This window comes from Hyperoodon ampullatus (genome assembly GCF_949752795.1).
Source record: "Hyperoodon ampullatus genome assembly, chromosome: 19".
Taxonomy (NCBI): Eukaryota; Metazoa; Chordata; class Mammalia; order Artiodactyla; family Ziphiidae; genus Hyperoodon; species Hyperoodon ampullatus.
In genome coordinates this window covers 42,193,870-42,205,905 of record NC_136932.1, presented here as the reverse complement: position 1 = coordinate 42,205,905, position 12,036 = coordinate 42,193,870, and the positions used below count along the sequence as shown (strand labels likewise).

Here is a 12,036-nt window from a genome sequence, read left to right as displayed (position 1 = left end):
TCTTAGGAGTGGAATTGCTGGATCATATGGTAACTCTATGCTTAGTTTTTTTTTTTGCGGTACATGGGCCTCTCACTGTTGTGGCCTCTCCCGTTGCGGAGCACAGGCTCCGGACGCGCAGGCTCAGCAGCCATGGCTCATGGGCCCAGCCGCTCCATGGCATGTGGGATCTTCCCTGACCAGGGCACGAACCCATGTCCCCTGCATCGGCAGGCGGACTCTCAACCACTGCGCCACCAGGGAAGCCCTATGCTTAGTTTTCTGAGGAACTGCCAGGTTATTTTCCAAAGAGATGGCACTATTTTACATTCCCACCAGCAACATAAGCGGGTTTTGATTTTTCCACATCCTCACTGACACGTCTTATTGTCTTTCTTTTTTATTATGGTGTGAGTGGTACCTCATTGTGTTTTTTTTTTTTTTTTTGGTCTGTTTGTTTGTTTTTGGCTGCACCTCGTGGCACACGATATCTTAGTTCCCCAACCAGGGATCAAACCCGTGCCCCCTGCACTGGAAGCGTGGAGTCCTAACCACTGGACCGCCAGGAAAGTCCCTCATTGTGGTTTTGATTACTATTGCGTTTTCAGAGTTCTTTATGTATTTTAGATACTAGTCCTTTGTCAGAAGTCCAACTCTTAATTTTTCATTTTTGGATCGGTTTTCGGTATCAAGTCTAAGAATTCCTTGCTTCGGCTTTGCCTTTTTTTTTTTTTTAAACTGAGCAGCAGCTTTTGTTCAAACAGAAAGTCCTCATTAACCAGCCCCCAAAATCCAGCTCTGTTGAGTGAGCCTCTATTAGTCCTTCCTCCCATGGATGACAGAGCCACTGGATGGCAGATGAGGGGGATGGGGAAAGGAAGAAAGGGACCAGGTATCTGGACAATCACATTCCTTCTCTTGGCGGCAACGAGAAGGCTTATTTTTCTGAACTCCTTCCCCTGATTCTGTTTCTCTTTCAGACCCTGGAGGAGGAGCTGTTTGGGAACAGTGAGGAGAGCCCAGCTTTCAAGGAGTTCTTAGATCTGCTGGGAGACACCGTCACGCTGCAGGACTTCAAAGGGTGGGTTTTAGCCAAGTGATGGCTCTGCCCCTATTGATGAGGCCCTAGAGGAAGGGTGAGGGCCGACTGCAGAGTTTCAGGGGGTGGCATGTGAGAGTTAACAACACGTACAAGGAACATGGGATTATTTTTCAGCAAATGATCAACATTCATTGATTGCATCTCGAAGGAATCGGTGGTACAGGGGATAATCCTGAATGGCAGATGGTCGGAAAGGCATTGACTTTTGCCCTCAGGATGCATGATGAAATCGTTCCACCTGAGATTTGCCTTCCTAATTACAGTTGGCTCAGACTGAGAGTAAAATGAATCCACCTTCCCTTCCAGGTGAGCAGGTCAATCACCTGCTAGGCATTCCGGAAAGAGGACCCTATGTAGTTTTGGGGGAAATGACCCATTTTAGATAAGACACAAAAAGAATGGTTAATTAAGTTGGTGCAAATACCGTAATCCCTCTGGCAGGAATCTATGCAACAGTGTATGATTCTCTAAGCGGACAGAAAGAATATTGGGGCTATTTCTTGGAAAGCTCTGGCCTTTGATGTTACTTGGCAAAGGCAACACTTGGGGAGGGCCTTCGAACCTGGCCAGCCTGTTCTCTGCTTTGTGGCTGGCACACGGCTGAGCCCTCAGAATTTCCCACCTCAGCAGCCGCATTACCAGGATGTCCTGACATATGTGAATGCACTAGCTCTGTGTCTGGCATGGAGTAGGTGCTTGATAATCACTTATTTCCACTGCTCCCTTCTCTCCTCCTCTTCCTCCCCCCTTCAAGGTCATCACTGCTGTCTGGAGCCAGTCACACATGGGTCAAAATCCCATCCCTGCCACTAATTAGCTCTATGACTTTGAACAAGTGACTTAGCCTCTGCAAGCCTCAGTTTCCTTGTCTGTAAAAAGGGAGATAAAGATAGTACTGACCACACAAGCTTGCTGGAGGATTGAAATAGATAATGCACGTGAAGCACTTAGGCCAGTGCCACGCAGAGTAAGCACTGGTCGTCATTGTTATTCTTATTATACCACCTTCCATTGGCTCTGAGATGCCATCCTTATAAGATATATCCTGATTTCAGAGAGGTTAAAATGGGAAAAAATGTTCCATCTTGCAACTGATGAAATAAAGTATATTAAAACCAGGAAGGACCCCAGAGGTCATGTAATCCTATCCCTTTATTTTCAAGAGAAAGGAAACTGAGGCCTGGAGAGATTAAGTGATATGCCCAAGGTCATGTGCTGACTTAGTGGCAGAAGCTGGTCTAGAACCTGAATGGACCTAACTCCTGGCCACATGTGTTTTCTGCCCTATGGGGCTGAGCACACTTCTGGCTTGTATTATAGTGCTTGGGGTTGGGGGCACCTGATGTTCAGGATCTGTTTTATTTCATTTTCTTAAAGGAACATGTATCCCACTCCCCTTGCTGAAGAAGATGAGCCACGGCTAGCAGCCATGTTTCTATAAGGGAAGTAGGGGCAGCTCTGAGAAGCCCACCCAGTTCCTTAGTATTTTTTTTTTCCTGCCTGCAAGGAGGTAGCCAGAGAAGGGACCTCCTTGGCTACCTCCCAGCTGGGTGCTGCTGTGGTGGGGTCTCCATATCCGGGACTGGCTGGGTAGAAGTCAAGCATCTGTCCCCTCTTCTCGCTGACTCCAGATACTCCTGTGGGGCTCACCACCATCCAAAAGGATGGACGGCGGCCCTGGCTCTGGGCTGAGGACCTGGACACAGCCTTGCAGAGAGCAAAGGCTTATGCCCAGCCTTGGGGGCCACTAGCAGCTAGGACGGCATTTGTCTGGGGTTGTGGATGGACGGACGACCTCTCTTCCCATGGAGTGGAGGGGACACAGCCAAGGCTTGGAATGGAGGTCCTGCCTTCGTCTTTGAAATAGTAATTTATGGTTAGAAGCCAGGGCTCATCTGCTCAGAAGATGAGCCTTATCTGCTTTCCCAGCATCATAGTCTCTGCCCTCAACTCTTCCACATCTTCTCTCATTCTCCTGCCCCCATGTCCTTAGGGAAGGTTGTACCAAGTTGCCCACTTCCCTTCTCTCTCTTTCTCTCTCTTCCCCTGGCACTTTCCCATTCCCCTGACAGTTTCCGAGGAGGCCTGGATGTGACCCATGGACAGACGGGGGTGGAATCAGTGTACACGATATTCCGGGACAGGGAGATCATGTTTCACGTCTCCACAAAGCTGCCGTTTACCGAGGGAGACACCCAGCAGGTAACCGGGTTCCGGATGGCTTCGGGAGCCTGGGGCGTGTGAGGTGAAAGCCTGCGTCTGGTCTCCCTGGAGAACCGAGGCCGCCTTCCCCATTTTCATAATCAAGAAGCCCGTCTGTTCAACTTTGTTCCTTTTATCAAAACCTGAACTACTGTGTTATTCCACCAAGGCTGCAGGTCAGCAGCCCGTGTGGGGGGCGGGACAGGGCTCCTGGTTATCCCACTGTGACTGATGGGGAAACAGTGGTTAAAAACTGTTTCCCAGGTGATCAGGGGCAGAGCTGTGAGCAGAGCCCAGGTGCCCTGATCGTGTAGGCTGGTGATAAAAGAGTACATGACAGGATCTGCAGGTGGTGGCTTGAAGCCAGCTCTGCCACTGAGGGGTATGTGACTCTGGGCAAGCTGGTAATCTTGTGTCCTCATTTGCCTCATCTGTAAAATAGGGATAACACCACGTACATTAGAGGGTTGTGGTGGGAATCACATAAGGTTCTGATTGTAGGGCTCAGTACGATGCCTGGCTTGTGGCAGGCTTCCTACCTCATGACTGTTCACTGTCCAGGCCACTCTTCCTGGCCCAGAGACGTCAAGCTGGTTATTGCATGTGACATCCCCACACCCCTGTCCAGCTTGTCTAGTCATACAGCCTTATGTCTTAGGACACCTGCCATGGGCAGGAATCCAGCCTTTTCCTTGACTGGAGAACCCTGAATGAGACCTCTGCTTCTAGTGTATTCCTCCTTTCCCTCTCATTTGCTGCTTCTGACAGCTGCATGCCCCCGGGGAGGACCTGGCTTTTCTTTTCCTCATTGAGCCCTGAAACCAGCAGCTGGTCCCTGGCTGTGGTCCCATTTGCCCCGTCCCACTCTTTGTACCATTTCAGTCTCCAGGAAGATAAGGAAGGAAGTAGGCCTTTCACCAAACTCGGACCCATTTGTTTCTGAGCAGGGAACCCAGGAGGGAGCACAGATGTAATATTGTAAACATAGAGCCTGGCTTCTTAGGAAAAAAGGAAATTGGCAAAGGAGACTGCAGTTTGGCTCTAGAATAACTACTGAATGTTCCAGAAACAAATAGGAGCAGGATTCCTTTTATACCCAAAGTAGGTTTTCTCTGTGTTTTACCTTCAGCTCTTCCCTCACGGCCTCCCTCACCCACTGCCCCAGCCTAAGACTGAGGGCTCTTCTCTGCCTGGCTTGTTCTCAGTGTCACCTGTTAAGTGGGATGCGCACAGAGCTTAGCTCTCAGCAAGGACTGCATACATGTTAATTTCTCTTCCTAAGAAATGGGATGATGTGTGTGCTATAAGTGAGACAATTTGTAAAAGTGCCCAGCACAGGGCTTAGTATACAGCAGGTGCTCAGTAAGTGAGAAACTCAGTGGGAAACAGAGCTTGTGTGCAGTAGGTGTTTAATAAAAGAACAAAGTGTAGGTAAGCACCTAGCCTGGATTTGGTATACAAGAGGGCCTTAACATTTGAAATTTTGCATGGGAACAGCTGAGTATGGTTCCTGGCACACAGTAGGTGCTTGGGGATTGAGATCACCTGTGACAGCACCTGGCAGAGCTTAGGGTGCTGAATCGGGGTTGTATTTCTCTCTCCCCCATGACCTCCACCAAGCCAGGTTGCCCGTACTTCTCTGAGCATGGTTCTTCTCCCTTCTGGTGTAGGATGATCTGCCCCCTCCTTCCTGCTCATCCACATTTCCATCAAGTGCTCCCTTCTCTCCCAGTCTCCTCTTCCAGGAAGCCCTCTCAGATTGCTACCAGGCCTCTGATTTAGCCCTCTTCTTTGCCCCCATAGTGTCAGGCACTTTGTGGGTAGCGGCTGATTTAGCATTTGCTGGCTGATGGCTTTGTTAGTGTTCTCAGGTGGCTCCACCTGTGTTTGTGTCTCTCCCAGATCAATTACAAGCTCTCCCAGGGCAAAACCCGGCCTCACTTTTTTTTTTTTTTTTTTTTGCGGTACGCGGGCCTCTTACTGTTGTGGCCTCTCCCGTTGCGGAGCACAGGCTCCGGACGCGCAGGCTCCGTGGCCATGGCTCACGGGCCCAGCCACTCCGCGGCATGTGGGACCTTCCCGGACCGGGGCACGAACCCATGTCCCCTGCATTGGAAGGTGGACTTTCAACCACTGCGCCACCAGCGAAGCCCCCAGCCTCACTTTTTAACTAGTCTCCACGAGTCCTGAGTCAGGGCTACCTCTACGTGCTGTAGAGCTCAGTAAGAAGCTTGCCGGCCTCTTCCTGACAACGTAGGCATTTTCCTCATTTTTTTCCTTTTTAGTGGCTTCTAGAGATTGAAAGAAAAAGCTCCTTGGAGAGAGAGGTCTCAGCATTCCGGGGTTTATGTACAATGACAGAATAATGAGGAATTTCCTATACAGACCTATTCTGTTTTCAGGATGTTCCTAACTGGCTTATAACAATGGAACACTTTTTGATTAGCTCCAGAGAAAGAGACACATTGGGAATGACATTGTGGCCATCATCTTCCAAGAAGAAAACACACCGTTTGTCCCAGATATGATTGCCTCCAACTTCTTACATGCCTACATTGTTGTGCAGGCTGAGAACGCGGGCACGGAGACCCCATCCTACAAGGTAAGGAGAAAGTCCCGTTGGAGGAGGTGGTGGGCCCAGGCACCTCACCACACTTCATGGACTCAGCGACATCGGGCAACACCATGTCTCAGTGGCCCCTCAGACCATCCTCCAAAACGTGATAGATTTCCCACGAGTTCTCGGGTTTCTGGGGTTTGCGAGCTAGATTCTTGGAGAGCACCTTCTGAGGTCACCTCATCCATCTTGCTGCCTTCAGGTTCACAGCCTCTAACTCAAGGCTTGAGAAGCACTCTGTGTCCCTACATGGAATCTGGTAATGCCATTTGCTAGAGCGAGGCAGCGCCAGAGGAGAGCAGAAAAGAGAAAGTGGAGAGACTGTCAGGAAAAGGGAGAGGAGGAAGGCGGTAACAAACAAAGGGAAGGAAGGAAAGTGAGAGATGTTCATGGTGAGAAGGGTGGAGAGCAGGGTAGACCCTGGCCACTGGGTGGGCCCCTCTGGTTTAGCCATTCTGGGCAAATGAGCTTAATTTGAAGACTCCCAGGGAGGTGGGGTTGTGAGCATCTGGGTCTAAACCTTCTGACCCATTAGTGGGCTTTCACACTGGCTCAGAATCTTCACGGATGTAGACGAGCCTCAGCTGCCCTCACCCTATCCCCTCCTGATGGCTGTGTCACTCACCCTCTCCTTTGCTTCTCCATGAGGAACGAGTCCAACCTCCTGAGTAACAGTTTCTCTGTATCACAGTGGTGTTGGGAGGCATGGGACCCAAGGGAGATAGACTGAGGCAGGGTTTTCAAAGTGGGTGTTAGATAAGTTTTGTTATGTATTCCTTGTAGATAAGTGCAAAATGTGGAGTTCCCATGCTTCTTTGTGTTTTCTGGGGAGAGAAACCATAGCTCAAATTCTCAGAGAACTCCCTGTTCCCCACGGTGTTAGGGGAGGGAGAGGAGCCTGGAAGAGGACACCATAGGCCTGAAATGTTTCCCATATAATAACTTAGGCCAGTGCTGGTCCCTGGGGTTCATGAGGCCATACCACTTCATAGCCATCTTTCCAGAATATCAATTTTGCTTGAATATTTTGGGAAAGAAAAATGATGTTATATCATTGTTATATCAGCCCAAACCCAGGTGTGTGAAGTGCAAAATTCACATCAGCTTTAAAGCCAAATAGGAGGCTTCTAAAACAAAACAAAAAAACCCCCTCTGTCTTGCTGAGGAGCTGATTCCTTTATATGCCCACGTTCATCCTCCTCTGTCACGGAGCAGTCTTAGCTGAAAAGATGGAGAAGCCATGGTTTGGGTGTTTCCTTCAAGGCTTTCACCAACGGGGACATTCATTTCAAACAACCGGTTGATTAATTTGTTGGTGGAAGCGAGTGTCCTCATTCAGTGCCTGGTGTGTGGGCACTTGGAAGTGACATAAAGAACCAGCTTCAGGGAAGGGATAGAAGAGGCTGGGAGGCAGTTCAGCCACTGGGTCACTCAGACAGTCACCTGGTTCTTTTAACAGCCAGCGGTGGCAGAGGCGGATCCTCAGAGTAAAGCTGTGCGATAGGAGGGCTCCCAAGGCCTGCCGGGCAGTCATGTGTGTACGTGTGGCTCATCTGCTGGGCCTCTGCCGGCAGAATGAGCCCTCTCGTGGACGTCTAGTATTTGCTTTTAGTTCCTGATAGGAAATGGAGTTCAGCTAACTGCCTCTCCACTTTCTAAGAGCTTTTGTAGAGTAGGAAAATACGAAAGAGAAAAATCAGAGACCCAAGAAAGCAGCACCCCACCTCCAGCGTTGATGCCAGAAGTCTTTACCAAGTCTCCCTAGCCACGGTTTCTGGTCCAGGGAAAAGCACTGTCCTCAGAGAGGTGGGGAGAAGCAGAGCTCACAGGGAGAGCGGGGCTGTCCCCGTGATGTGGGACCTTGGGCTCCGCCTGCCAGGCAAACATCAAAGCTGGAGGGCAAGACCTGTGAGTGGGGCTGGGTCGGGGGGCAGAGGGCAGGGAGGGAGGTCAGCCTTTCAAGGTGCTCCTCAAAGCTCTGTCCGTCCACGGCCCCAGCAGCACCCCAGTGATGGGAAGGCTGAGGCGGACATGGTTAGATCCCTCAGGGGGGTCCAGGTGACACGGGACCTTAGCTGACCCCTGCGGGCTTAGGGGCTATGGCATAGGAGGGTGAGATTTCCCTGGGGGCTGGGCAGTGCCCCAGGGGGCCCCCACTGGGGAGGACAAACAACAGGGAAGAAGAGGAAGGGGTGAAGGACAGGGGTGGGAACGTGCAGGAAAGTGTCCCAGACCGAGAGGCTCTGGAATCGGGGGTTCCGGTCCTGGCCCTGCCTCTGACTGCTGTGTGACCTTGGGCCAGTTCCTTCCCTCTCTGGGCTTCTGTTGCCTTCTGTGTGAAATGAGGAAATTGGAATAGGCAGTCTCTGAGCTCTTTCCAGTTCTGACATGCTAAGGAGGGGAAGGAGTGGGGAGTTGAGAAAGCGGGGGGTGTGTGTGGATTAGAAAGTGGTTTGGGGGAACTCTAGTATTTCAGGTGTACTTTATTAGGTGCAGGTCGGCAGGGAAAATAAAAAAAAAAATTGAGTGACAGTGGTTACCTCTTATTTGATCTGCGTTGGACACTGTGCTAGGCCCTTAAGAGCAGTCTTCTTGAATTCTCCCAAGCCTCTGGCCAAGCAGGCCTCCATTGGCCCTGTTTACAGGGGAGCAAATTGAGGCTGAGAGCTTAAGTTTCTTTTTTTTTCTTTGCGGTACGCGGGCCTCTCACTGTTGTGGCCTCTCCCGTTGCGGAGCACAGGCTCCGGGCGCGCAGGCTCAGCGGCCATGGCTCACGGGCCCAGCCGCTCCGCGGCATGTGGGATCTTCCCAGCCCGGGGCACGAACCCGTGTCACCTGCATCGGCAGGCGGACTCTCAACCACTGCACCACCAGGGAAGCCCAGAGCTTAAGTTTCTTAAGGCCTGAGGCCACAGAGCCCAGAAACAGTGGAGCCAGGTCCTGTCCAGGTCTGACTGGGGTCTTCATCACAGAGCTGTCAGAGCAGGTGGGAACTTGGACCCACAATCTGGTGTGTGCATGAAACATCGCATCGAATTATGTTTCAGATGCGAATTTCATCCCCATCCTGCTAGCTTGGAAGGAAATTACAGCTGAGCCATCGCTAGGACTCTCTCCCCACCCTGTCTGAGCTCATCCTACCCCGACTCCTCAAGTTCTGCAAAGGTGTCAGGAATCTTACGGGAAGCAGACCCCGGAGGCGGGTTCCTGTCCATGTGCCCTCTTTCCCTCACTACTGGTCTGCTGCTTGAGTGACCTCATGGTTCTCTAAGGCTTCCAGGCCATGCTTGGACAGACACGGGGATCTTATGAAGTCTGGAGTCCTCAGAGGCTCCCCGCCTCCCTGGTGTATTCTTATTACTTACACACCCCCTGTCTCCTTCCGCTTTCCAGTTCTTGAAGAGTCTCTTCCCCAGAGTCACCTGCTGCCTCTGTCTTTCTAAGCCCTGCCCCCACCCCTGCTGGGAGGCCTTGGCTGGATTTAGAAAACAGGAAGGTGAGGTTGTGTTCAAGCAGCTTCTGCTTTCAGCTCGGCAACCCAACCGTCCCCAAGAGGAGGGAATAACAAAGGCCCAGGTGTTTCGATGGAAAGGGGTCAGGAGAGGGAGCGCGTGGGGATAGAGAGTCGCCATCAGAGGAAGGATCCTGTCTCCCGCCTGTCTGACCTGGCTGCTGCAGTGGGCTCGTGGGCGTGTCTGGCTGGGAGACTCGGGTGGATTTAGGAGCTTATCTGCAGCTCCTTACCCAGTTGGCACAGACTACACCAATGCGAGCCTGAGAAGGAGGGGGCATCGGGGTGGGGAGAGGGGAGAGCTGGGCCTGGCCTCTGGCCTCATCCTCGCCAGCAGCCCGTCAGTGGCCTTCCCCCTCCCTCTCCCCCAATTTTGGCTCCGCGGGTGGAATTCTTGACTTGTGCCACGGGTGCACGGTGGGTGGTGGAGGGGGAACTGTTTGGCAGCTGGAACCAGCCAGAAATCACGTCAGCCAAGCACATACCATTTCCTGACTCTGGGCACTGCCGTGTGGGCCATGAGGGCAGTCTTGCCCTTGGGGAGAGAAAGTCGTATTGACCAGCCCTCTCCCGCTCCCTTTCCCTGCAGACCCTGGCCGGCCTTTCCTTGGCCTGGCTCCGAGCTGCCTGCTCACCCGGTCTGGCAGACTCTGCATCTGCCCTACTTCACAGGCTGGGGAGGCTGGCGGCATGCCAGGGCTGGGCTCGCGTCAGCAGCCGCTGGGGAAGGGAGAGGGCAGAGTCTCCAGAGAGGCCTGCAGCCTCCGGGGCTGAGAACAGGTGAAACCAGGGCACCTCCGTGCAGAGAGGGAAGAGGGAGGTGTGGGGCCTGTCCCGAGCCTGGGAGACCCTCACACAGAGCGCCTTGGTGTCCTTCCACCCCCAATTCCCAGGCTCGGCCCTGGCGCTCTGTTAGTTCCAGCCTTGCCCGGCCTGACCAACCCTTTGTGTCTGAGACCAGGGCTCCCAAACACCAGTCCACTGACCGCCCAGAAGCTCTCGGGTGCGTTTTTTTTTTTTTTTTTTTTTTTTTTTTTTTTTGTGGTACGCGGGCCTCTCACTGTTGTGGCCTCTCCCATTGCGGAGCACAGGCTCCGGACGCGCAGGCTCAGCGGCCATGGCTCACGGGCCCAGCCGCTCCGCGGCATGTGGGATCCTCCCAGACCGGGGCACGAACCCGCCTCCCCTGCATCGGCAGGCGGACTCCCAACCACTGCGCCACCAGGGAAGCCCTCGGGTGCGTTTAATGGTTGCAGATTCCTGGCTCCACCCCAAAGCTGCTGATTCAGTAGGTTTGGGGTGGAACCCATGCAATCGGTATTTATTTTTAAACGCTTGAAGTGATTCTGACGTCTGGTCAGGTTTGGGAGTCAGTGTTGTCGGAAAGAACCCCAGAGCGGGGTCGGGGTGCTCTGGATTCTCTGTTCATCTCTGGGGCTGATCTCCTGTGTGCCTTTGAGGCTCCACGGCTCTGGGCATCTGTTTCCTCATCAGGAATCCAGGGCTAATAATTCTGCCGGTGCCTTCTCTGTAGGATTAAGCATCCCGGTCGAATGAGATAATGCGATAGCATCTCCTGGGCTCTTGTACTACATTAGAATTAGGGTTCCAGGCTGCTCTTCAGCCCTGTCCAGTCGTCTTGCCAAACTTGCTTCCGGCCTCCAGGAATGCAGACGAGGGTATGGGGATGGCTCCACGCCGTCCAGCCCCACTTCTAGGAACAGTGACTCGGGTGTGCCAATGATGGTTCTTTATTTGTATTCTGGGAAGGGGAGGGGGGAGGAGGGGGGGAAGTCCCCTAGGACCAGGGCTCGGAACTCTCGTCATCCTCAGCTTGGGTCTCCTCCCTCCTGGCCCACACCGAGCCTCTGTGTTTCAGGTCGCAGTCACCGCACGGGAAGACGTGCCTGCCTTCGGCCCACCTCTGCCCAGCCCCCCTGTTTTCCAGAAGGTAAGAAATTCTCCTTTCTGCTCCTCTCATGTCCGAGACTCCAGGTTTCCACACCCGAGTGGCAGTGGTTGCAGGGGGGCTGAATTGGGCTAGAGCTTTAGGAGAACCTTCAGCAGGGTTGGGGGATCTCCTCACTTGGGGTCTCTCCCCACCTCTCCTTGTGCCGCCAGCCTGGCCCAGCACAGGGCCTTTTGTCAGGGTGTTTGATACTGGGGTTGCCTTTCTGCTAAAAGAAGGGTTTTTATGCCATGCTCCAGTCCCAGGAGGCTTGGGCACAGATGGGCTTCCAGTCATGGAAATGCCACTGTGGGTGTGGAGGGTTGGTTTTCCCAGCACCAGGGAAGCTGGTTTCCATGTTAGCGTCTTAGCAGGTGGGCTTAGGCTGGGCTAGAACTGATGAAATGTTGGAAGGGGACCTTTCAGGGGCTCTCCCCAGACCCCCTCTTCTGCCTACCTCTTCCTGTGGCTGAAGCTCTTTGGGCAACAGCTAAGGGTGGGGTGTCTTGTCTGTTCCAGGGCCCGGAGTTCAGGGAGTTTCTCCTCACCAAGCTCACCAATGCAGAGAATGCTTGCTGCAAGTCAGACAAGTTTGCAAAGCTGGAGGTGAGAGCGCGGTTTCCGATCTTCCTCCTGCCCTCCTGGACAGCCTTTCCTGGGGGTCTATCCTTGGGGGC

At 52.8% G+C, this 12,036-nt stretch overlaps 1 protein-coding gene across 1 annotated transcript in view; it reads left to right on the top strand.

Moving 5' to 3' along the window:
- The window catches only part of RAP1GAP2 (RAP1 GTPase activating protein 2), a gene marked incomplete at both ends in the record, with an annotated part of 216,889 nt that overhangs the window by 183,293 nt on the left and 21,560 nt on the right, over window positions 1–12,036 (top strand). The window contains 5 exons of the mRNA XM_079725572.1: window positions 960–1,060; window positions 3,154–3,283; window positions 5,730–5,885; window positions 11,291–11,362; window positions 11,879–11,965. Coding sequence (XP_079581698.1) covers window positions 960–1,060; window positions 3,154–3,283; window positions 5,730–5,885; window positions 11,291–11,362; window positions 11,879–11,965 — 546 coding nt within the window. The remainder of the gene's footprint in view (window positions 1–959; window positions 1,061–3,153; window positions 3,284–5,729; window positions 5,886–11,290; window positions 11,363–11,878; window positions 11,966–12,036) is intronic.